Source organism: Podarcis raffonei, chromosome W (assembly GCF_027172205.1).
Source record: "Podarcis raffonei isolate rPodRaf1 chromosome W, rPodRaf1.pri, whole genome shotgun sequence".
NCBI classification, from domain to species: domain Eukaryota; kingdom Metazoa; phylum Chordata; class Lepidosauria; order Squamata; family Lacertidae; genus Podarcis; species Podarcis raffonei.
The window spans coordinates 29,881,486-29,906,122 of NC_070620.1; the positions used below are offsets into that span (position 1 = coordinate 29,881,486).

The window sequence follows — 24,637 nt, forward strand, 5'->3', positions numbered from 1 at the left end:
GGCCTTGGAGATCAAAACGAAGCAGGGCAAAGGCTAATAGAGTTCTGTCAAGAGAACAAGCTGGTCATCACAAACACGCTTTTCCAACAACACAAGAGACGACTCTACACATGGACATCACCAGATGGGCAGCATCGAAATCAGATTGATTATATTCTCTGCAGCCAAAGATGGAGAAGCTCTATACAGTCAGCAAAAACAACAACAAAAAGACTCACTCATTCCTGTGATTCAATGCAAGACTGTTAAGTAAGTAAACACTATATTTTAAGTTTACTTTATAAGATTATAAGTTGTTCCCCTATTCTTTTTTTAAGAGGGAAACCAAAGGGAAGACAGTTTATAAGCTGGAATTGCTCAGAAGAGATAAGGTTTTGCAGCCTAGTTCCAAAGCTTCTACATTTTGCTGCCAAATACGGGGTTTTAATACTCTGCTTAACCCCCACACAGGAGATTGGATGGATAAATTGTAATAAATATAATACATATAATGGGGTGGAGAACTGACTTGATGCTGAATTCATGGGCAACTTGTAACCCCTGCAAGTCTTCCATGCTGCCTACTGCAGGTGATCAAGCTGTTGCCTGACTGCAAAAATTTGCTGCCTGTGGAGGAGAAGTGTCCGGGTGTGTAGAGCAGGAGTATTAACCATGTATTACCGGATGATGTTTTACAGCGCCAACTTTCTGCTTTTTTCCCATTTGTCTTATGCTTTTACAGTGATTGTTTTGCCGCAATGCCACTCTTAAGTGGTTTTCAACTTTACTTTTCATGTTAGCCGTTTTCATTCCAGAACAATGCCCGTCTTGTTTTGGAAATTGGGGAGAACTGAACTTTGGTTTAATTAATTTTGAAAAGGTGAAGGCTGCCAAAACACATCCAACTTTTGACTTGATAGGATTTCTAATCACCAGCAAATTTCTGCCGAACAGTATCCATATTTATTTCACACAGCGGTTTAGCAAACTGCTCTGTGAGGGGGATAAGGGAGGGAGGGGTGAAGGGAGGTGTGGTGGTCAGGTGTATGGGAAAGGCAAAGGGGTGGTAGCCATGTGTGTGTGTGTGTGTGTGTGTGTGTGTGTGTGTGTGTACACATACACACATGGATTCTAGAAGATGCCACAGAATTTTCCATAATGGACCATACACTATTTAACAGGACATGAAGGGTGAATCTGGCGCCAGGTCAATGGGGAAAGTTGAAGGTAGAAAGCTTGAAAAGAACTCACTTGAGATTCAGAGCTGTACCGTATTGGCCCGAATATAAGCCGCACCCGCAAATAAGCTGCACCTTTAAAATTGAAGGGTGGGGGGAGAGAAAAAAAGACAATACCCGGGCTGCTTCCTGGGGGGGGGGGGGAGCCACGCTGCTTTGTTGACGATGTAAAGTCGTGAATATAAGCCACACTTTAACTTTTCACTGTCAGAATTTGGGTGGAGGGTGGTGCAAGGCACTTGTATTTTAGTGAGCTGCATCGAGTCATGATTATGAGTCATGGAGGTGGGGAGAGTGTTTGTATGAATTTAACAGTGCTTAGTTTATCTTTTGATTGCGATATTTTTATTGTTAATAGTGTTTTTTATTATAAATGCTGCATTGATTTGTTAAGCATATAATATGACTTTTGCTTTAATTGTGATGTTTCACTGACAATTTGTTAATTATTCTGTATGATTTATCCTGTTCTTTTATGTTCTATCATGTTGTTATTATTTATTGTTTGTAAGCCGCTTTGGGATTCATTTGAGTGAAAAGCAGGATAGAAATATAATCAATCAATCAATTTTAACACTCTCCTTAACCGGATGTTGCTATATGTCTTGCCTTTGCTTGGCTGGCTTCCTTATCTCTGTGTTTTAATATGTAACGGCCTCCTCCCACAGAGCTGGCAAACTGACAAAGTAAACAGATAATAGGAAATTTTTCACTGTTATGACTGCATTTGAATGGTTATGGTGCTCCCAAGTGGTGAATGCAATACAACAGCACTGCTTAACAAACAGTAAGAAATGAAGAAAGTCTGAAAACCTAATGATTTTAAGAATTAACTGTGCTGACAGAAGATTTTAAGCAGAAGTAAATATATATGAGGCAATGTTATAATGGGGGGGGGGGTTAATGTTGCTGAACTAGATGCTTTTCTCATGGAGCAGCTACAACAAATGTACTATGGATAAATGAATGTGAGTTGCAGAAATTAATTCATAGAATAGCAATCTGAAGAAGGTGCAACCAAATTGATTTCTGCTCCTTGGGGCTTATCCACACTTACCTTGACAACCAAGAAGGAATAACCAATTCTTTTTTAGGATACTTTTGAAATTTATATAAGGCAGGAATAGCGGAAGAACAGGACATAATAAAGTATTTCCAAGGGAAAGAAATTCCCAAAATACCAGAAGAGAAGATTGACCAACTAAATTCGCCAATTACCATGATGGAGATACACCAGATTATTTCGCTTTCAAAGTTGGGCAAATCACCTGATCCAGAGGGGCTACCAGCAATCCATTATAAGAAATCGGAAGAGACATCAGCCATACCAATGAAATCACTTATGAACAAAATAATCTAAGATGGTAAAATCCCAGATTCATGGCAAGAAGCGAACATAATTCTAATCCATAAACAAGGATCGCCTTGTGAATCTGTTACCAATTATCGGCCTATCTCACTTTTAAATGACGATTACAAACTGTACGCAGGAATTCTGGCCAACAGACTGAAATCGGTACTAAAGGATGTAATTAATCAAGATCAGGCCGGATTCCTCCCAGACCATCACATGAAAACTAACGTGAGAGTAGTGATAGATTTAATTGAGTATTTAGACCTAAAGCTGAATAAGAAAGCTGCTTTCATGTTAGTGGATGCCAAGAAGGCTTTCGATAATTTATCATGGAAATTTTAAAAGAAAGCTATTGACCTAGCTATAATGGGAGAACAATTTACCAAAGGCATAAAAGCTATTTATGAAAAACAAAAAGCCAACCTAATAATCAATAATGCAGAAACAGAATATATATCAATAGAAAAAGGCACAAGACCGGGCTGCCCACTCTCCATAGCTGTCAACATTTCCCTTTTTTTAAGGGAAATTCCCTTATTCCGAATAGGATTCCTTGCAAGAAAAGGGAAAAGTTGACAGCTATGCCACTCTCTCCTTTATTATTCATATTGACTTTGGAAATACTAAACTCGGTATTGAGGAATGAAGAAGAAATTAAAGGAATTACCCTGGGCCAAAAGGCTTTCAAAGTGAAAGCCTTTGCAGATGATTTAATCATTACAGTAGAAGACCCAGAATCGAGTATACCTAAAGCGTTGGAAAAAATATCAGCATTTGGTGAGGTTTCTGGATTGTACTGGATTTAAACTCAACAGATCAAAAACAAAACTTTTATCAAAACTTTTTGATAGGGGATTCCCTACTGAGCTTGTAGGGCAGCAGCTGAAGAAGGAACAAAAAGGGTTTTCTTGAGTGAGTTTCTTGTGGCTGATTAGCTGCTTTCTCTAGCGGCGCGCGCAGTTTGATCCATCTTTTAGATTTAGGGGAGCTAGTCTCAAACGTTTGTTGGGGGAGATATAGGTTTATTTGGGGGGATTTATTTGTCCTGTCTTCACACTTTTTATGATGGAGGACCGCTGTAGTCACCCCCAACGACACCTTCTCAAGATGGAGGGTGAGGGAACAGCTGCAGTCGCCTGTGGTTCCTGCGCAATGTTTGCCATCTTGCCAAAGGTTGCAGGCAGCTTTACCTGCAGCAATTGCCTGTTGATTGCCCTCTTAAAAGACAAAGTCCAGCAACTGGAGGAACGTGTAGCTACGCTCCAAAGAATTAGAGAGCTGGAGCTCTTCTTGGAAGCAACAGAGCACACCGTCTCCACCAAGGAGGAGACAGGGGACTCCCCTGAGGAGGCTAGTTCACCAACACAGGAGCCAGATATATGGAGAAACGTGACTCAAAGAAGTAGGAGGCCCAGGGTTCGCTCTGATTGTTTAGAAATACGCAATCGCTTTGAGGTCCTTTCCCCTAGCATGGAAGACGAAGAGCAGACTCCATTTGAGGACCTCTCCCTCATTACAGTCGATCAGGTATATGAAGACGAGCAGCAAAGGCAGTCCTCAGGGAATGTGCAGGCGACCTTGGAACGGACAGCTCACGGAAGAACCCCGACCAGACCTAAGAGGAGGCGTGTAGTGGTGATAGGGGATTCCCTACTGAGGGGAACAGAAGCAGTGATCTGTGGGCCTGACAAGATGTCTCGGGAAGTGTGCTGTCTCCCCGGGGCTAAGATCCAAGATGTAACTGAACGACTGCAAGGAATCATAAAACCCACTGACAAATACCCCTTCCTCTTGGTTCACGTGGGAACCAATGACACTGCAAGCAATAGCCTCCAGAAGATCAAAAGAGATTACGAGGCTCTGGGCAGGAAATTGAAGCAATTAAATGCACAAATTGTCATCTCATCTGTCCTCCCAGTTGAACGACGTGGCCCAGGGAGAGAGGGAAAAATAGTGGAAGTGAACAACTGGCTTCGCAAATGGTGTAAACAGGAACGGTTTGGATTCTTAGATCACGGAATGCAGTTTCTTGAAGATGGACTTCTGGCAAGCGATGGGCTGCACCTCACAACGGTTGGGAGGAATGTTTTTGCAAAAAATCTCAGAAACCTCATCAGGAGGGCTTTAAACTGACTAATGTGGGGGAGGGAGACAGTGCTCCTGAAGGTAGGAGTCTATCAATTGATGAAGATGATCATCCAAATGTCATAGACCGAATGGAGCAAACAGCATGCAGACCTAGTGGTGGGAGGAAAAAATCCTTAAATAAGAGACACGGGGGAATGATTAATGGACTTCAATGTCTGTACACTAATGCGCAAAGTATGGGAAATAAACAAGATGAGCTTGAGCTCTTGGTACAGCAAACTAAATATGACATAATAGGAATCACTGAAACCTGGTGGGATAAGTCCCACGATTGGAATGTAATAATGGAGGGATACAATCTATTTCAGAGAAACAGACCAGACAAGAAAGGAGGAGGAGTGGCGTTATATGTCAGGGATGTGTATACCTGTGAAGAGATCCAAGATTTAGAACCTCAAAGCCAAACTGAGAGCATTTGGGTCAAAATTAAGGGAGAGAAGAATAACAGTGACCTCATTGTGGGAGTTTACTATAGATCCCCAAGCCAAACGGAGGACATAGATGATGCCTTCCTGGAACAGATGGCCAAGCATGCAAAAGGAAGGGAGATAGTAGTAATGGGGGACTTCAATTACCCGGATATTTGTTGGATGTCAAACTCAGCCAAGAGCATAAGGTCAAACAGATTCCTCACTGGCCTTGCAGACAACTTCATTGTCCAGAAAGTGGGAGAAGCAACAAGAGGAACAGCCATTTTAGATCTGGTCCTAACCAATGTTGATGACCTGGTTAGTGGGGTAGTAGTGGAAGGATCATTAGGCGCGAGTGATCATGCTCTTCTGAAGTTTACTATACAGCGGAAAGGAGCAGCCAAGCATACTAGGACTCAATTTCTCGACTTTAAGAAAGCCGACTTCATAAAACTTAGGGAAGTGCTTGGTGAGATCCCATGGACAGTAATACTAAAAGGAAAGGGAGTTCATGATGGCTGGGAGTTTGTTAAGAGGGAGATAGTAAAAGCACAACTTCAGGCAATACCAATGAGACGGAAACATGGAAGGTGCCTAAAGAAGCCAGGGTGGCTATCTAAAGAACTTTTAACTGAGTTAAGATTAAAAAAGGATGTGTACAAAAAATGGAAAAGGGGGGAAACCACCAAAGAGGAATTCAAACAAATAGCCAGCACGTGTAGACACAAAGTCAGAAAAGCTAAAGCACAGAATGAACTCAGGCTTGCTAGAGAGGTTAAAAGCAACAAAAAAGGCTTTTATGGGTATGTTCGTAGCAAAAGGAAGAACAAAGAAACAGTAGGGTCACTCAGAGGAGAAGATGGTGAAATGCAAACAGGGGACACAGAAAGGGCTGAACTCCTCAATGCCTTCTTTGCCTCAGTCTTCTCCGATAAAGAAAACAATGCCCGACCTGAAGAATTTGGAGCAAATGATTCAGCAGAGGAAACACAGCCCAGAATAACTAAGGAGATAGTACAAGAATACTTGGCTAGTCTAGATGTATTCAAGTCTCCAGGGCCAGATGAACTGCATCCAAGAGTATTAAAAGAACTGGCAGATGTGATTTCAGAACCACTGGCAGTCATCTTTGAGAATTCCTGGAGAACAGGTGAAGTCCCGGCAGACTGGAGGAGGGCAAATGTTGTCCCTATTTTCAAAAAGGGGAAAAGAGAGGACCCAAATAATTACCGCCCAGTCAGTCTGACATCAATACCAGGGAAGATTCTGGAGCAGATCATTAAGCAAACAGTCTGTGAGCACCTAGAAAGGAATGCTGTGATCACCAATAGTCAGCATGGATTTCAGAAAAATAAGTCATGTCAGACTAACCTGATCTCGTTTTTTGACAGAATTACAAGCCTGGTAGATGAAGGGAACGCAGTGGATGTAGCCTACCTTGATTTCAGCAAGGCATTTGACAAGGTGCCCCATGATATTCTTGTAAAGAAGCTGGTAAAATGCGGTCTTGACTATGCTACCACTCAGTGGATTTGTAACTGGCTGACTGACCGAACCCAAAGGGTGCTCATCAATGGTTCCTCTTCATCCTGGAGAAGAGTGACTAGTGGGGTGCCACAGGGTTCTGTCTTGGGCCCGGTCTTATTCAACATCTTTATCAACGACTTGGATGATGGACTCAAGGGCATCCTGATCAAATTTGCAGATGACACCAAACTGGGAGGGGTGGCTAACACCCCAGAGGACAGGATCACACTTCAAAACGACCTTGACAGATTAGAGAACTGGGCCAAAACAAACAAGATGAATTTTAACAGGGAGAAATGTAAAGTATTGCACTTGGGCAAAAAAAATGAGAGGCACAAATACAAGATGGGTGACACCTGGCTTGAGAGCACTACATGTGAAAAGGATCTAGGAGTCTTGGTTGACCACAACCTTGACATGAGCCAACAGTGTGACGCGGCAGCTAAAAAAGCCAATGCAATTCTGGGCTGCATCAATAGGAGTATAGCATCTAGATCAAGGGAAGTAATAGTGCCACTGTATTCTGCTCTGGTCAGACCTCACCTGGAGTACTGTGTCCAGTTCTGGGCACCACAGTTCAAGAAGGACATTGACAAACTGGAACGTGTCCAGAGGAGGGCAACCAAAATGGTCAAAGGCCTGGAAACGATGCCTTATGAGGAACGGCTAAGGGAGCTGGGCATGTTTAGCCTGGAGAAGAGGAGGTTAAGGGGTGATATGATAGCCATGTTCAAATATATAAAAGGATGTCACATAGAGGAGGGAGAAAGGTTGTTTTCTGCTGCTCCAGAGAAGAGGACACGGAGCAATGGATCCAAACTACAAGAAAGAAGATTCCACCTAAACATTAGGAAGAACTTCCTGACAGTAAGAGCTGTTCGACAGTGGAATTTGCTGCCAAGGAGTGTGGTGGAGTCTCCTTCTTTGGAGGTCTTTAAGCAGAGGCTTGACAACCATATGTCAGGAGTGCTCTGATGGTGTTTCCTGCTTGGCAGGGGGTTGGACTCGATGGCCCTTGTGGTCTCTTCCAACTCTATGATTCTGTGATTCTATGATTCTATGAAAACTAATGATTAAAAATTTAAGGGGTTAGGAGAAAAAGGAGCTACAGGATAAAACGGGTTTGATGATAGTGAAAGAAGCAAAATATCTCAGAATTGAAATAACAATGTAAAATATTAACCTGTGATGGGATGATGAGCTGCTTGTGCATAAAGTCCTAGTCCCTCAGAGTTTGGCTAAGTCCACAAACCTCTGTCTGTGACGGAGCTCCTTAAGCATGGCTCCGTCAGTCGCTTGTAGAATCGGACAGTGGGCGTTTACGGAACTTCTTCCAGCATAAAAGTTCCTTAACGGAAACGCGTCTTCTGGACTCTCGGCGTGACAGTTTCCGGCGAGGAGTGGGTGTCCCTATGGGAGGTCCTGAAACCTCCCCACTATTTTCGCTGGAAGTGTCTCTGAGCCCTCCCTCCGACTCACTTTCCCTTGGAGCTCCTCCTCTCCCCCTGCTGGTTCCCTCCTCAGCTGATAAGTCTCTCTCAGCCTCTGTGAGCCCTTTCACCTCCTGTTTCTCCGATGGCAGTTCCCTGACATAACCTTTTTTGATGATAATTATAATAAATTTGGGAAAGAATTTTTAAAAAAATTGGAAATTTGGACCAGACTAAAACTTTCATTTTGGGGGAAAATCTTGGTAATAAAAATGAATGTGCTCCCCAAAATGATCTTCCTTTTTTCAAATGATCCCGATTATAGGGAAAATTGAATGTTTAGATAGGTGGAGAAAAGATTTGACAATGTTTATCTGGCTGAGTAAGAAATCCCGTATAAATAACAAATTACTGATGGGTAAGAAAGAGAGAGGGGGCTTTGCACTTCTAAATTTAAGAAAGTATTACGAGGCAGCGTTCCTGACGTGGATTAAGGATTGGATCTTGTTAGAGAAGACAGATTTACTGGACTTGGAGAGTTACAACAACAGATATGGGTGGCTTCTTCTTTTTCTTCTTTGGCGATCACTCGTAGCAGAGTAAGATTGTCTTCCATAGACACGGTTTTAACAATGAGTCCGTAAGTGACTGTGGAGGCCAATTCTGGACCCACACGTCCTTCCACAGTGGGGACATTGATTTCCGGGCAGGAGTTGATCACGGTGTGGATTTGCCAAGCGTGCCTTCCTCTTAGCACGTTTCTCCCTTGCATCCTGAGTTTGAGTGTCTTCAAAGCCCAGGACACCTTTGGTAAAGGCTGTTCTCCAACTGGAGCGCTCACAGGCCAGTATTTCCCAGTTGTCAGTGTGCATGCCTACCTTGGCTACAATAAAGTCAAAGTCCACAGTGGGTTTACTAATCATATAGTTAGGAATGCCCTCTATAAGGTGTGGACTGATACCAACCATTACTTGAACCTCAAACGCCATGGCGGCTGTCCCCATTAGAGGCCTTCGCAGTTAAAAATATAAATATGAATAGCAATTGGGGAACTTACAGCCAACTACTAAAAGAAGATCAAGGGCAAATGAAATTGAAATCATTTGAAGAGATAAGGCATTATCTCACCGATTGGCTACAATACCACCAGTTAAATAATGTATTTAATTCAGATTAAAAAATAGGTTTCAGAAAAGAAGAATCCAAATTACAAATTATATTATTAAAGAACAATAAGAAATTATTATCTAAAATTTAAGATCTATTACTTGAATGGGACCTGAAAGATGAGCAAGTAAAAGATGTTATGGTAAAATGGGCTCAGGACATCAGCCACACAATGCAGATGGAGCAGTGGGAAAAACTTTGGAGACCAGACATCAGATTTACCGCCTGTTACACCATTATGGAAAATCTGGTAAAAATGTTGTATAGGTGGTATATGACACCCTCTAAATTAGTCAAGGTATATAAACTAAAATCCAACCTGTGTTGGAAATGTAATAAAATTGAGGGGACAATGTTCCATGTATGGTGGGGATATGAGAAAGTTAAGAACTTCTGGGGATGTATCCATGAAGAATTAAAGAAAAAAAAGTTTGAAATTTCTAGAGAGAAGAAACTGGAGGTGTTCCTATTGGGTATTTTAGGAAATGACATCCCACAGGATAAGAAAAGGATGTTTTTATATGCCACAGTCACAGCCAGATTGCTACCTGCTAGAAATTGGAAAGGAGACATCATTCCCACTAAAGAAGACTGGATAATTAAATTATGTGAATTTATAAGATTGGCCAAATTAACGGCAGCCATAAGAAATCAGTCCAACCAAATTCTAAGGAAGGAATGGCAATGTTTTGAGGACTATATGAAAAAACACTGCTCTAAGAATAATATATTGCTATGCGTAGAATAAGTATGTAAAGATGAATCAAACTAAGGTAAAATTAATAATGGATATATATTGGACAATACAAGACACAATGTTAAACTATTTATAGTATAAAGGATGTCAAGTTGTGGTGGAGGGAAGCTACACAGGTGAAAGTTTTAGTATTTCTTTATTTTTGTGTATATGGGTTTTGTTTTATTTTTTTCCAAAGTATGATATGCAAAATGGAATAATGATTTTTCTTTTACTTTTTCATTTTGAATAAATAAAAAAGTTTTTTTAAAAAAGAAACTAGCTGTCAGCCATCATATACTATACCATAACATTTCCACATTAAGTAAGTTACTTGGCGTACAAGTTCTGTGAAAGGAATGATTTTACCTTAAGAGAGTGGACACTCAGACTGTTTTTAATTTGCTTGTATCACTTGCCCCCAATGATTATTAGTTACTTACCCTCCGTTGGTTTCTTCATGGCCTTCATTATGCACGGCATGAAGTCAATCTGCTTGTCTGGGCCAAACAACAACAAATCCATGGCTTGTTCTTCCAGCACCATCAACAACATACAGATACCTACAACAATGAAAATGAGAAAGTTCAGAAGCTATCACTGGGTGTTGGCTTAACTCCCGATCTTAATCCACAACCAAAACAAAACCTACTTTTGTAATTGCACCTGCTAGCATGCCACTCAAACTTCTAATCTCTGGAGCCCTCTAGAGCTTGGGAATACAACTCCCATCATCCCTGGCAGCAGACCATATTGACTGATGGGAGTTGGGAGTCCAACAACATCTGGAGGGCATCATGTTAGCTTCCCCTGTTTTTCATTACACATTTCTTTGAACAGGTTGCAGAAACATAGTTGAGATGGTGTGATTTTTAAAAATGATATATGCAACAGTTAAATGCCACACAAAAAATGTGTGATACAGGTAAAGGAAGGAAAGTTTTCATTCTACAAGGAACAGGAGAAAAGGAGCCTCAGGGCGCAAGCCTGCAGCCCTCTAAATTCTATTAGACTACAATTCCCATCAGCCCCAACTGGCAAGCTAATAGTCCAAGATTATGAGAAACATATTCCAGCAACATCTAAGACCACAGGTTAGTAAGCTTTTAGCTATATGGACCAATGGTCAAATTCAGTGTAAGGTAGCTTTCCGTGTGTGTGTGTGTGTGCGTGCGTGCACGCACTGGAGGGGAAGACACACAGACTGAGTGTGGGGTGGTTGTACCCATGCTCACCCCATGCCCATTTGGGGGGCACACACAGTGCTGGCATGAAGCCCTCAGAGGTTTTGTTATGAGCCAACGTTGCCCATGCGCCAAAAGACAAAAAGGTTTAGCCATCTCTGCTGTACTACAATGCTACCGCTCTCTATAGAATGGTTCATGCCTAACATCTCAGCTTGCTTCTACTCACCTAGCCAGTAGTTTTTGTAACTGGTGGTATCATACAGATGGCGAGGCAACAAGATAAGATTCCCCTTCTCGACTATTGCAAGGTTATAAGTATCAGAGTTTTCAAAGTGGTCCAGCTCTATGACTCTGAACAAGCACGTCAACACTTCCTGGATGTTGTAATAGTCGTCCCTGTCCACCTTCCCCAGGCTCCTGGCTTTCAGGATGGCCCACTGGCGAATCTGTGGGTTTGGAGGGACACTAGGAATTACTACAGTAAGGAATCACAACAGTAATTGTTAAGACAAATTGGGGCAGGAAGCAAGTTGGCATGAAAAGCAACTATTATAAAGCATAAGATAAAGGTTCAAATTCCAAACCAGACAGCCTAGATATCTATTTCTGGTAATGCTTATTTGAAGGTTGTGAACTTCCTAGCCTCCTCACTTCCCAACCACCCTAGACACTGAGGGACAAGAGACCACCTTTTAACAACAACCTTTTAAAAAAAAGATTCTGGGCAGAATTACTAAAAATAGAACTGTGTTAATAACAATGTAGAACAGTTTGGATGTTACTTTGGGTTGTATCCTGTGTCAGTCCTATGCAGAGCAGGCCCACTGAAATTGATGGGCGCTGTCAAGGATGCGTATGGTTGCTCACGAGTAAACAGCCAGGACTCCGACCTGCCTTTTTATAGGTTTTATTTGGTGCAAACTATGTACAGTGCAGAAGTCCAAAGTTCATGTCTGCCTCAGTCAGTAGCAGATTCCAAGAGTGGGTTCTCCCCCCCCCCATAAGAACCTGGACACCCCCAATCTCCTCCTCTTGTCCTTATGTTTGATTCCCTTGTGAAAACTAGGCGACGGAAGCTGCATGTCTGTTTCCCTATCGTTCCTGCCTCCCTCCCCCCTTTTGATGGCAGTCCCCTGACAGGCACGATCAACTTAGGTTTGTTAACTTCAATGGGTGTACTCTTAAGTATAAGTTAGTTCTCAATCAATCTCCTTTATTGGCATAGTAAGAGTATGTCGTATACATGGATTGGAAAACAACACAGGTAACAAAACATAGTAGGAGGCACTTTAGGATAAAACTGTCCAGACGTTGTGAGATACAAAGGTGGCTCTTAGGACCTATGGTGACGTAATTTCATGGCGTCACTCCAAAATCTTGCCGCATTCTCCAAGTCATTCCTACAGTTATTCAACAGATAGGTCACCCTGGAAGATCCCCTCCTTCAATAAGGGGGCCAAATACTAATCATTTATTTTTGCATAAACTGGGCAATGAAATAAAACGTGTGTGATAGATACAGCCTGTTTTGTGCCACAAGGGCAGTACCTTTCAGAATAAGGGATTTTCAAGAATCTAACATCTTACTAGATGGCAAGATGTGAAATCTTGAGAGGGAAATAGCTCTGCTTAGGTGGGGAGCATAAAGGCAATGTAAATATGGAGGGCCCTGGCCAAATGAGGGTAGAATTCCCAACCCCAATGGGGAACAGGTTTTATTGGCTGTACTGCTAAGGGCTTGGAATTCAATCTCTAGGATTCTGCACTTGATTGTCTGGAATGCTTCCAATTATGGGAGCATAAGCAGCGACTCGAGTGATAGGCCACAGGTTCTGATTCTGCTTTCAATGCGAGCCAACCATTTGGAGTGGTGGGATTCCACCAGCATATGGAAAGTTAAAGAAGATGGGTCAGACTTCTTTATATGCAAACTCGGCCAAGAGGAGCAAGGCCACCCAGTCATCCTGCTGGTAACTGCCGTAACAACACAGGTACTGCTGCAGTGTGTTGTTGGTTCTCTCTGCCTCTCTGTTGGTCTCCGGATGATGAGCTGAAGAGAGGCACAGTTCCATGTCCAGAAGTTGCATGACCTTCTTACAGAACTGGGAGGTGAACTGGGTTCCTCTTTCAGACACAATTCGCTGTGGCAGACTGTGCAGCTTGAAGACATGATCTACGAAGAACTGGGCTGTCTCTTAGGCTGTTGGAAGCCCCTTGCAAGATACAAAATGTGCCATCTTGGTAAACAGGTCCACCACCACCCAGATCACAGTCTGCTGTCACGAGGACAGCAGTTCAGTAATGAAGTCCATGGCTATGGTCTCCCAGGGCCCCTGCGATGTAGGCAGGGGTTGCAGTAGCCCCATCAGGGCTTCTTGTGGCCACTTGGCACGCTGACAGGTTTTGCAGGCGTGAACCTACTCCTTGACGTCCTCAGGCACCCACGGCCACCAAAACTGCCGCATCTGAGATTGTCAGCTTGCATCAAGGTGCAAGCGGCAGGACACTGGGTCCCAGAGCACGACACAGCTGGCACTCTCCGATGTCATTCTCATAGCCGGAAATATCTGTTCGATAAAATGATTGGAATTGGACAATAAACAGACATAGCCTGCACCGAAGAAGACTAAAGAAAAATCTGCAGAACTGTACAGTTCCTGGTGTTTAAGAGATTCTTCAAAGAGATTCTCATCATGGCGTGTGGATTACGGAGGTGTTTGGTGTGTCTTTTTTCTCTTCTTAACATCTACAGTTGGTTTTCAATGCCAAGCCTCATTAAGAAACTTTAAAAAAAAAAAAGTACAGATGGACTTCTATTTATAATTAAGTATTCAATTGCACAGCTTTACTTAGACTTGAAAGACTTGATAAAGATGAAAGAAGAAACAAGACAGCGCTTGTTAATATGACGCAGAACGGAAAAATGAGAATTCCCCCCTTTTTGAGAGAAGCGGGAGATACTTGCTGGCTGGCTTTGTAATGACTGGAGATAACAATTTGGGACTACATATAGTGCAGCTGTTTGCAGAAGTTTTTCATTATGAGCGAGAGAGAAGGCTGATGGATGTCTAGCAGCCCCCCTTCTAGGGCCCGGAGGGGGGGATTGTGTGGTCTCTGAGAGGCTGATCAATCGCCAAATGACTTATATCTGTGGAATACAGCTCATTTACATTGCATTATTGCAAACAGTATGCTTAACAATTTACAGTAATAACATAACAATGTGGAAACTACTATGTTATTAAATCTCAAACGAAAAGCTTGGACAACAGCCCGGATTGGAAGATTGGAACGGAGTCAGGGAAAGCTGTGCTAGCAAATAGACAGTTGAAAAAATATATGTTGTTGTTGCTTAGTCGTTTAGTCATGTCCGACTCTTCGTGACCCCATGGACCAGAGCACGCCAGGCACTCCTGTCTTCCACTGCCTCCCGCAGTTTGGTCAAACTCATGTTAGTAGCTTCAAGAACACTGTCCAACCATCTCGTCCTCTGTCGTCCCCTTCTCCTTGTGCCTCCATCTTTCCCAACATCAGGGTCTTTTCCATTGAGTCTTCTCTTCTCATGAGGTGGCCAAAGTATTGGAGCCTCAGCTTCACGATCTGTCCTTCCAGTGAGCACTCAGAGCTAATTTCCTTAAGAATGGATGCGTTTGATCTTCTTGCAGTCCATGGGACTCTCAAGAGTCTCCTCCAGCACCATAATTCAAAAGCATCAATTCTTCGGCGATCAGCCTTCTTTATGGTCCAGCTCTCGCTTCCATACATCACTACTGGGAAAACCATGGCTTTAACTATATGGACCTTTGTTGGCAAGGTGATGTCTCTGCTTTTGAAGATGCTGTCTAGGTTTGCCATCGCCTTTCTCCCAAGGAGCAGGCGTCTTTTAATTTCGTGACTGCTGTCACCATCTGCAGTGATCATGGAGCCCAAGAAAGTAAAATCTCTCACTGCCTCCATTTCTTCCCCTTCTATTTGCCAGGAGGTGATGGGCCCAGTGGCCCAGGGAGACAATATACAGCCTTGTCGTACTCCTTTCCCAATTTTGAACCAATCAGTTGTTCCATATCCAGTTCTAACTGTAGCTTCTTGTCCCACATAGAGATTTCTCAGGAGACAGATGAGGTGATCAGGCACTCCCATTTCTTTAAGAACTTGCCATAGTTTGCTGTGGTCGACACAGTCAAAGGCTTTTGCATAGTCAATGAAGCAGAAGTAGATGTCTTTCTGGAACTCTCTAGCTTTCTCCATTATCCAGCGCATGTTTGCAATTTGGTCTCTGGTTCCTCTGCCCCTTCGAAATCCAGCTTGCACTTCTGGGAGTTCTCGGTCCACATACTGCTTAAGCCTGCCTTGTAGAATTTTAAGCATAACCTTGCTAGCGTGTGAAATGAGTGCAATTGTGCGGTAGTTAGAGCATTCTTTGACACTGCCCTTCTTTGGGATTGGGATGTAGACTGATCTTCTCCAATCCTCTGGCCACTGCTGAGTTTTCCAAATTTGCTGGCATATTGGGTGTAGCACCTTAACAGCATCATCTCTTAAAATTTTTAATAGTTCAGCTGGAATACCATCACTTCCACTGGCCTTGTTATTTGCAGTGCTTTCTAAGGCCCATTTGACTTCACTCTCCAGGATGTCTGGCTCAAGGTCAGCAACCACACTACCTGGGGTGTACGAGACATCCATATCTTTCTGGTATAATTCCTCTGTGTATTCTTGCCACCTCTTCTTGATGTCTTCTGCTTCTGTTAGGTCCTTTCCATTTTTGTCCTTTATTATGGTAATCTTTGTACGAAATGTTCCTTTCATATCTCCAATTTTCTTGAACAGATCTCTGGTTCTTCCCATTCTGTTGTTTTCCTCTATTTCTTTGCATCGCTCGTTTAAGAAGGCCTTCTTGTCTCTCCTTGCTATTTTTTGGAAATCTGCATTCAATTTCCTGTATCTTTCACTATCTCCCTCGCATTTTGCTTGCCTTCTCTCCCCCGCTATTTGTAAGGCCTCGTTGGACAGCCACTTTGCTTTCTTGCATTTCCTTTTCATTGGGATGGTTTTCGTTGCTGCCTCCTGTATAATGTTACGAGCCTCCATCCATAGTTCTTCAGGCACTCTGTCCACCAAATCTAAATCCTTAAACCTGTTCACTTCCACTGTGTATTCATAAGGGATTTGACTTAGATTGTATCTTACCGGCCCAGTGGTTTTTCCTACTTTCTTCAGTTTAAGCTTGAATTTTGCTATAAGAAGCTGATGATCTGAGCCACAGTCAGCTCCAGGTCTTGTTTTTGCTGACTGTATAGAGCTTCTCCATCTTTGGCTGCAGAAAATATAATCAATCTGATTTCGATGCTGCCCATCTGGTGATGTCCATGTGTAGAGTCGTCTCTTGTGTTATTGGAAAAGTGTGTTTGTGATGACCAGCTTGTTCTCTTGACAGAACTCTATTAGCCTTTGCCCTGCTTCGTTTTGAACTCCAAGGCCAAACTTGCCAGTTGTTCCTTTTATCTTGATTCCCTACTTTAGCATTCCAATCCCCTATAATGAGAAGAACATCCTTCTTTGGTGTCACTTCTATAAGGTGTTGTAAGTCTTCATAGAATTGCTCAATTTCAGTTTCTTCAGCACCAGTAGTTGGTGCATAAACTTGGATTACTGTGATGTTAAAAGGTCTGCCTTGGATTCGTATCGAGATCATTCTATCATTTTTGAGATTGCATCCCAGTACAGCTTTTGCCACTCTTTTGTTGACTATGAGGGCCACTCCATTTCTTTTACGGGATTCTTGCCCACAGTAGTAGATATGATGGTCATCCGAACTGAATTCGCCCATTCCCGTCCATTTTAGTTCACTGATGCCCAGGATGTCAATATTTATTCTTGCCATCTCATTTTTGACCACCTCCAACTTACCCAGGTTCATGGTTCTTACCTTCCAGGTTCCTATGCAATATTTTTCTTTACAGCATTGGACTTTCCTTTCGCTTCCAGGCATATCCGCAACTGAGCGTCCTTTCGGCTTTGGCCCAGTATACCTCAAGGAGTGTCTCCACCCCCATCTTTCAGCTCCGAGGGCCTTCTGGCGGTTCCCTCCTTGCGAGAAGTGAGGTTACAGGGAACCAGGCAGAGGGCCTTCTCAGTGGTGGTGCCCACCCTGTGGAATGCCCTCCCATCAAATGTCAAGGAAATAAACAACTATCTGACTTTTAGAAGACATCTGAAGGCACCCCTGTTTAGGGAAGTTTTTAATGTTTGATGTTTCATCGTTGTCAGAGGCTCAGGAGCAGAAGAGCAGGGGAGAGAGCAAATAGAGAGCGGAGGAGAGGAATCAGAGGGGAGCGTAGGGGAATATGACAGTGGCCCGAGAGATTCCATGAGCTTCTCCAGCGAATCAGAAGATTCCCAGGAGGGGGCACCTATGGTAAGGGCGAGACGAGTCCCAGGGGGGATGATCCATAAACAAGGAACCAGAGGGGAGTCCCAAAGGAGTAGCGGAGGATTAGGACCAGTTCCCCCACCAGAGCACAGTGGGGGGGAAGAGTCACATGAGTCAGGACCAGCTTCTCCTCCATCGGGGAGTGGGGAAACGGAGGGAAGGCCAGGTCCAGCTAGCCTCCCCGAAAGAGGGAGCAGTGACACAAGTGTAACGGTCAGAAGGAAAGTGGGAGGCTGCGCGCGCGCGCCAAGTTCAAATGTGGAGGAGCGCGGGACAGCAGAAAACCCGGATTGGGAGCCAGGTCCTAAGGCCCGAAGGAGGGGGGGAGGAGAGTCGGCGGACTCAGCGTCAGAAGAATCGAGGAGGGCTGAGACTCCGACTAGCAGGAGGACCCAGAGAAAGAAGGAACAGAGGAAGAGGTGGAGTAAGGCTAGAATCTTAAGCTGGTGTCAGGGGGGAGGAGATTCAGATGGGACTTCTACGGTCTGATGCATAGACGTGGCGTTGCGCGCTGCGCGTCTGGAAATGAAACTGAACTTCAATAAAGACTTTTTTACTTGAGGAAGAAGCAGCGTTGGTCTTGTGTGAGCTGGGACCTTGGGCAGCGCTGACAATCGTGTTTTCAATATTCTGTTGGGACCCGTCCCGAGTGGCTGGGGAAACCCAGCCAGATGGGCGGGGTATTAATAATAATAATAATAATAATAATAATAATAATAATAATAATAGTAATAATAATAAATTGTTGTTGTTGTTATAACCTCTTCTCAGAGTGTCCAGCCAGATGCCCCAGTGGGAAACCCACAAGCAGGACCCAAGCACAAGAACATCCACGTTCCTGTGGTTTCCAGCAACTGGCAATCAGAAGCATTATTGCTTCAGACTATGAAGGCACACATGTTGAAAACCTCTGATTTAGGGGACTAGCCTAGTCCCCCATGTCCACTGACCACATGCCACTGTGTGGGAGCAAGTTCCATAGTTTAACTGTGCACTGTGTCAAGGAGGATCTATTTCATCTGTCATCTGTTTAGGACAGCTTAATCCTACGTAGCAAAACTGAAAAGGAAGAAAAGAATAACCGGAAAAAGGAAATTAAAGCAGCTCACCACTTCATTAGGATGTACCATGAGCAGATAGATCCCAGGGTGTTTCCCAGCCACCTGGTAGGAGCAGTTGATTTCCTCCATTTTACAAAGAGCCTCCACACACAGCTCACCTAACAATTTAAAAAAGAGAACGCCAAATGTTAGGGCTGTTGGAACCACCATAATATGAAGGCAAATGATCCCTGCATAAGATGAAAGTCATCCTCAAAGAATCATAGAACAGGAACAGTCACTATGCAGATGGTTTTATCCTATAAAGCGTCTTAAGGGAGATACCTGACTCGCCTTTTCATGAAGTTCAGAAAGGAGTGTGTTTAGCTTAGCTTTGTTTTGTTTGCAAAATGAATCACATGGTCAGGCATTTGGGGAAGGGGGCTTTCTTTGTTTTGATCCACTACCTTTTTATTATTAGTGTTTTGTCCCAAAAGCAGCAGCTCTGGTCTGTGTGAATACAAGTGATCACTGATGTCTTCTGTTAATCCTGGTGTCCTCTATTAATCCTGCCAATTAATTGTTTTTGAAAGATGCTTCCCCCCGCCCTTCTCACACACAGAACTAAATGCATATTTTATGATGGCACATGTCGCCTACAATTGTTAGAACTGGTTGTGGGGTTTTAAAAAAGTCATCATTTTTTTCAGCACTTCTTATACCCCTGTATTGCAGACCAACCTTGCTACCCCTTAGATTACAAATGGAGGAAGAGGAAGCAGAGACTGGCAGAATCGCTAGAACTGAGTTACTTTCCTCTAGACAAATGGTGAAACTCCAAATGGTGACCTGCTTAGGGAAGCTATTCCTGTCTGTTTAAATAGGCAGGACTTGGTTTGCCCAATACAGTGGTACCTCGGGTTACAGAAGCTTCAGGTTACAGACGCTTCAGGTTACAGACTCCGCTAACCCAGAAATAGTACCCAGCTCTACTGATACCGAGCTCTACCTCTCTTTTAAATCAGAACCAGTGAAGGCGGTGAAGGTCCTGTGTGAGTGCCTGGAGGCGGTTGGAGGATGGATGGCGGCTAACAGATTGAGGTTGAATCCTGACAAGACAGAAGTACTGTTTGGGGGGGCGGGTGGGTGTGGGGGACTCCCTGGTCCTGAATGGGGTAACTGTGCCCCTGAAGGACCAGGGGCGCAGCCTGGGAGTCATTTTGGACTCACAGCTGTCCATGGAGGCGCAGGTTAATTCTGTGTCCAGGGCGGCTGTCTACCAGCTCCACCTGGTACGCAGGCTGAGACCCTCCCTGCCCGCAGACTGTCTCGCGAGAGTGGTGCATACTCTAGTTATCTCCCGCTTGGACTACTGCAATGCGCTCTACGTGGGGCTACCTTTGAAGGTGACCCGGAAACTGCAATTAATCCAGAATGCAGCAGCTAGACTGGTGACTGGGAGTGGCCGCCGGGACCACATAACACCGGTCCTGAGAGATCTGCATTGGCTCCCAGTACGTTTCCGAGCACAATTCAAAGAGTTGTTGCTGACCTTTAAAGCCCTAAACGGCCTTGGTCCAGTATACCTGAAGGAGTGTCTCCACCCCCATCGTTCAGCCCGGACACTGAGGTCCAGCGCCGAGGGCTTTTTAACAAATATGTGACAAGAAAAGATGTAACCCTAGTGGTTGGATGAACTTGTCTGACTATGAGGCATGTGTGTGTGTGTGTGTGTGTGTGTGTGTGTGTGTGTGTGAATGAATTGACATTAGCAGCTATATAGAAAGGGACATTGGAGGCAAAGCTCTGTTAGGAAGAGAAACAGAATTTGTTGCTCTCTTTCTTTCTTTGGCTGGGGTTCTACATTTACCATTCATCTGACAGGCAGAAATTCAGCATGTGTGGAGGATATGAGTCATTGAAATTAATGTGCATTGCTAACTTAGATCTATAAATTTCATTGGGTCTTCCCTATGAGTATGACCAGCATTGGAAATGTAGCTAGATTTTATGCAATAGCCATAAGTCAAAGAAAGCAAAAGATTACACAGCTGCATAAAATGTTATAAACTGCTACAGTTCTTAGTTAAAACTCCTATTCTTTTAAACTTTTATGGTATTTTATTCCTCTAAACACACATTTTAAGTACATTCAATTAGTATATTGATTGTTAAACCCCATATTTATCATTTTTATTGCTTATGTAGAGAATTATGCAGAAATTCTGGTTTAGTATGCTGGCTGTTTGCCGTAATAACATTGATTGATTGCTTTGAAGTCATTTCATTCTGCATCAGGTAAAGTAATTTTAGCCCCCCCCCCCCCAGTCCCATATTTTGCCCAACCAAAGGTGACAACCCTAGATGAGCAGCAGAATATATATTCTATAAATAAAAATAATACTCCTTTTGTAATAGGTTTTTTTGGGGGGGGGATAGTAAAACAAAAAAAAAACAAATCCCAGTCAACATATCACCTCCAGCTGTATTCTGAGAAGACTTTCCATAGCTGCTTTTATTGAACTACTAATGCAGGGGGAGAACTGGATCATGTTCAGGTGCCACCAGATACTCACTGAGACGTTCATGAAGTAACAGGTAGGGGTACTTCAGCATTTCCAACAATGGCACTCTGAGGTTCTCCTCAAAGTTGGAATCCGTATAATGGCACAGTTGCGTTTCCCCATCTTTGTCTACAATGAAGAGGTCACTGTCATCTTCCTCCTGCATTGATTTCTCAAAGTGGGTAATAAGGCGAGTGATTTCAAGCTTGCACAGGATCTGCAATTGGGGGGGGGGGGACCGTATAAAATTCTAGAACAGAGAGAGCAACTGACTCTGCTGTCCTAAGAAGACACCAGCTGAAAACAACAGAATCTGTAGATTAAAGGTAAAGGTAAAGGTACCCCTGCCCGTACGGGCCAGTCTTGACAGACTCTGGGGTTGTGCGCCCATCTCACTCAAGAGGCCAGGGGCCAGTGCTGTCCGGAGACACTTCCGGGTCACGTGGCCAGCGTGACAAAGCTGCATCTGGCGAGCCAGCGCAGCACACGGAAACGCCGTTTACCTTCCCGCCAGTAAGCGGTCCCTATTTATCTACTTGCACCTGGGGGTGCTTTCGAACTGCTAGGTTGGCAGGCGCTGGGACCGAGCAACGGGAGCGCACCCCGCCGCGGGGATTTGAACCGCCGACCTTTCGATCGGCAAGCCCTAGGCACTGAGGCTTTTACCCACAGCGCCACCCGCGTCCCACAATCTGTAGATTACTATTTGTTAAATTTATATCCCCCTCTTCCTCCCAAAAGGAACGCAGGGCACCAAACACACAAGTGATAAAATAATTAAAAGATCTAAAAGCTATTCCAATAGAGATGCAGACTGAGGAAGATCTCTGTTTAAAAGCCTTAAATGGTCAAGTGGCAACAACCAGAGAGAACACGTCAGTTTTAAGAAGGAATAAATCAGAATCATTTATTTTATATATATATAAAAAGACACCACAACAGATAAAAAATGACTGCATTCATTTTTTTTAATGAATATTTATTAGCATTTCCAAAGTAATACAAAGTACAAAAACAAAAACAAAAAAAACCAAAAAAACCCCCCAAAATTAAAAACACATAGAATTTCCATTACTTACTTTTCTTTTAACTTGTTTCTCATACCTCCTCACATCTCCCCTCTCTGTATTCCAATTCAAATTATTAGCTCAGCAAGTCCTCACCTGATTTAATTCACCTTAGAAACCAATTTTACTTTATCTAATCTTTGCTCTCATCCAAACTTGTTCATCGATACTTATTCTTAAAACATTTTCTAAGATCGACCATAATTCCCTTCCACGAATTTCCCAATTTTCATACAAATAATAATGCAAAAAAAAGAAAACAAATTATAATTATATACCCTTTAAATTCCCAATTTCTATTCCACCCATACCCCCTTCCCGGTTTCAGTCCCCAACAAATGTCTATCAATCTCAATATACAGTCAGCCTGGAGATCTAACATCCGAGGCTCTTAATTCTCTCTCACTTCCTCTCTGCCGGTTTTTTTGATAGTCCTTAATGTTAAACACCAAATCTCGGAGAAGCTCCGGCCCAACACGATCCATATTTCTTCCGTCCAAACCTCCATACTTAAAGGTGAAGCCTATGGCGTGTTCCAAATCTTGTTTCATGTTCAAGTCCGTTTATCCCCACAGCTCCAACCTCCACCTTAATCAAATTTGTAATCCTTAGGTCTTCAGATCTCCACACGAGGAGATCTCTCCGTTTTTCACTCTCCAATTCAGGCCAGACTTTCCACATCCAATTTTTATTTTCCTTTGTTGCCATCATGTCAGGCCTCAAAATACAGCTCTCCTTTGGCTTCTGCAGAATTACAGTTCCTCCTTCCTTTTCTTTAGGGGCACCATATATCTCCTTCTCCAAATTCTCAAAGCTCTCAAGCTTCTCTGTTTGTCCAGTTGGATAGGCTTCCTGTTCCAAATCCTTATCAAATTCAATGATGGTATTTACTGTTAAGTCCAGAGTTGAAACACTTGTAGCCAAAACATCAATTTGGCCTTGTAACTTTCCCAAGAGAACAAATGTTCTGTTCAGTTCAGCCTAGCCTGAATTTTCCCTCCTCCAGCCATTCTTGTAATGTCCCAAAACCCCCTCTAGAGGGATTTTAGTTCCTTAATGTTCCTTTCAGCTCAAAACAAAAAATCTGATTAGTTTGTATCAGCCTTTCCTTATTTTCAGCAAATTGCAACAAATGTAACCAGCAAAAGCAACAGAAACAAAATTTTCTTTTCCCGTCTTGACAGCTAACTTGACAGCTGTCAGATTCTTCAATACCTCGACAGGCTCTCTCGCGGAGCACTCCCGGGTCCGGGGGGGTGGCGCTTCAGCTCCCAAATGTAATTCTTTGTCCGCAGGCTCCCCTGCTTCCAGTAAAATTTCATATAATGCCAAACCGTGAAATTAAGATCTTTTGCAAAAAAAAAAGAAAGAAAGAAAGAAAGATTCTCTCGACCTTAGTTAACAGGTCCTTTGCTTTAAGATGTTTACATAGAGGGAAGACGGACTTCCTGTTTACGCCTTCCCCGATTGTGCCCAATTCATTAAAAAAAATTCTTTAAGTCCCAATTTCCGTACTACTCACGGGTTGTTACTTTAGAGTCCAATTGTTCACAAGAAGAAGTCAGCGCTCTCCGACAACGGCTGTGCGGCTTCACTCCACGGAAGAAGCAGTCGACTCTCAGCACCACGCCGCTCACCCCGTACCGTTCCGGAGCCTTTAAAAAGGCTCCTTCGCAGCTCGGGGGGGCGCAAAAGGTGCCCGCCGAGTCCCCACGTTCACAGGCTTCACCGCCTGTGATTTTTAAGGGTCCCCGCTTTGCCGCATCGGCAAGACCCGATCCCGCGGAGCCGATCCCTTCGGAACTCGGAGGGAATCCGCCATTAGTCGATGGCGCTGACCCGGAAGTCAAAAAATGACTGCATTCAACCTTCTTGGCTATAGAAGTATAACTCACAAGGAATTATATAGGATAAAAGAAAGCAAAAGTACATTATGCATAATTAGGTTGTATCCAGGCGTCTTTTAATTTTGTGGCTGCTGTCACCATCTGCAGTGATGGAGCCCAAGAAAGTAAAATCTCTCACTACCTCCATTTCTTCCCCTTCTATTTGCCAGGAGGTGATGGGACCAGTGGCCATGATCTTCGTTTTTTTGATGTTGAGTTTCAGACCATATTTTGCGCTCTCCTCTTTTACCCTCAGTAAAAGGTTCTTTAATTCCTCCTCACTTTCTGCCATCAAGCTTGTGTCATCTGCATATCTGAGGTTGTTGATATTTCTTCCGGCAATCTCATCCAGCCCAGCCTTTCGCATGAGGAATTCTGCATATAAGTTAAATAAGCAGGGAGACAATATACAGCCTTGTCGTACTCCTTTCCCAATTTTGAACCAATCAGTTGTTCCATATCCAGTTCTAA

At 43.4% G+C, this 24,637-nt stretch overlaps 1 protein-coding gene across 1 annotated transcript in view; it reads right to left on the minus strand.

Moving 5' to 3' along the window:
• The window catches only part of LOC128406010 (probable helicase senataxin), a 183,090-nt gene extending 160,302 nt beyond the window's left edge, over nt 1-22,788 (minus strand). Inside the window, 5 exon segments of the mRNA XM_053373059.1 lie at nt 10,433-10,552; nt 11,403-11,622; nt 18,719-18,828; nt 21,226-21,430; nt 22,783-22,788. Of these exon segments, the coding sequence (XP_053229034.1) occupies nt 10,433-10,552; nt 11,403-11,622; nt 18,719-18,828; nt 21,226-21,430; nt 22,783-22,788 (661 nt within the window).
• Between the last annotated feature and the right edge of the window lie 1,849 nt (nt 22,789-24,637).